At 38.4% G+C, this 1313-nt stretch overlaps 1 protein-coding gene across 1 annotated transcript; it reads right to left on the reverse strand.

Annotated features, from left to right (window-relative positions):
- Positions 1–357: 357 nt before the first annotated feature.
- Positions 358–957, reverse strand: LOC126719817 (F-box protein CPR1-like). Its single transcript, XM_050422328.1, has one exon. The coding sequence runs from the start codon at positions 955–957 to the stop codon at positions 358–360; it is 600 nt and encodes a 199-aa protein (XP_050278285.1).
- Positions 958–1313: the final 356 nt, after the last annotated feature.

Here is a 1313-nt window from a genome sequence, read left to right on the forward strand (position 1 = left end):
CCTAGAGCATTGGTCTAGGACTATCTAAGTTTTTCCCGCGGTAGGGAGCCTCATTGGGCCAAAGTGACCAAGTCTTTGTGAATTTCCCTAGAACAAAAAGACACCAAAGCAAGTAATAGCTGAGATGCCATTGCAGAAAAGTCTACTAGCTCTTACTCTACATAGATTAATGACAAAACCTTCCCCAAAAGTCTATCACAATTCCGATGCATAATAAAAATCAATGATTTACTGATCCATCAATAAATGACAGAGATTGAAGAGGAATAAAAAATTGAAATTCAACAAAGATATCATCGATAAAAGACGTAATATCATATTCTCTGAATTACACACAACATTAGGAGCACAATAATTCTAAAACACATTTCCACTATTTAATGAAACTAGGCTCTCCACATAGAGCAGAGCACAGCGTGGGTAGAACGAGTTTGGAAGCCCTGAATGTTGAAGATTCTTCATTTCTTGAGAACCAATATACAAAGCTACTGTATGATCTTTATTGTCACGCAGTAGAATAAGCTCTTCATTCTTGACAAATCCTAGTGGTCTCCGAATTCCTTCGAGGGGTCCTACAACAAGTTGTTTGGTCCAAGAATACTCGACCCCATATTCGCGCATCACCCATATATTGAAGTATTTCTCTGGTATTTTACGACAAGCATTAAAAACAATAAGAGCAAGGCAATTATTGAACAAAGCAAGCTCTTTCATAAAAGAAAAAACAGTGCTGTCCCGCTGTGGGGGACTTTGTCTATTAAACACCCCATTTGGCATCCTTATTAATCCACACACCTCATGTCTCATGTCAAAGGATACAATTACCTCAGTATACTTACGATTTCCATTGTCGTCAGTGACAGAGGAACCATACCAATGATGAACTCCATTTAAGAACGCAAAATTACAATAATCTAGCAATGTGATGTTTGAATGATCAATAGAAACAGAGTTCATTATTTGCCTCCAGAAACCAGTACTTAGGTCGTAAACATGAACAACATTGCAGCTTTGTGTGATTCCCGCACTATAATTGACATTTCTAACCACTTTATAGATATTAGAATTGTGGTCATGACCAAATCCATATCTGACAGTAGGGTTGCATGGAGAAGGTTGTATTGCAAGATGGGCAGGACACTAAGGGACTCTGGGATAACGAACAACCTTAGATTCTCTAATAGTCAGATTCCACAAGAAAAAGCCAGAGAAGCCACTATAAAAGGTACTGCCAACCAAATTATGCCGTTGATGCAAGCAAACAATTCTATCTTATGAAGGTTGGCCACCTTCCTGTCTACAATCTCCTTCGT

The sequence above is a fragment of the Quercus robur genome, chromosome 3, assembly GCF_932294415.1.
Source record: "Quercus robur chromosome 3, dhQueRobu3.1, whole genome shotgun sequence".
Lineage (NCBI taxonomy): Eukaryota > Viridiplantae > Streptophyta > Magnoliopsida > Fagales > Fagaceae > Quercus > Quercus robur.

Excerpts from the sequence above, each read along its gene's own strand:
- LOC126719817 (XM_050422328.1), bottom strand. The coding sequence starts at position 957 with ATGAACTCTGTTTCTATTGATCATTCAAACATCACATTGCTAGATTAT.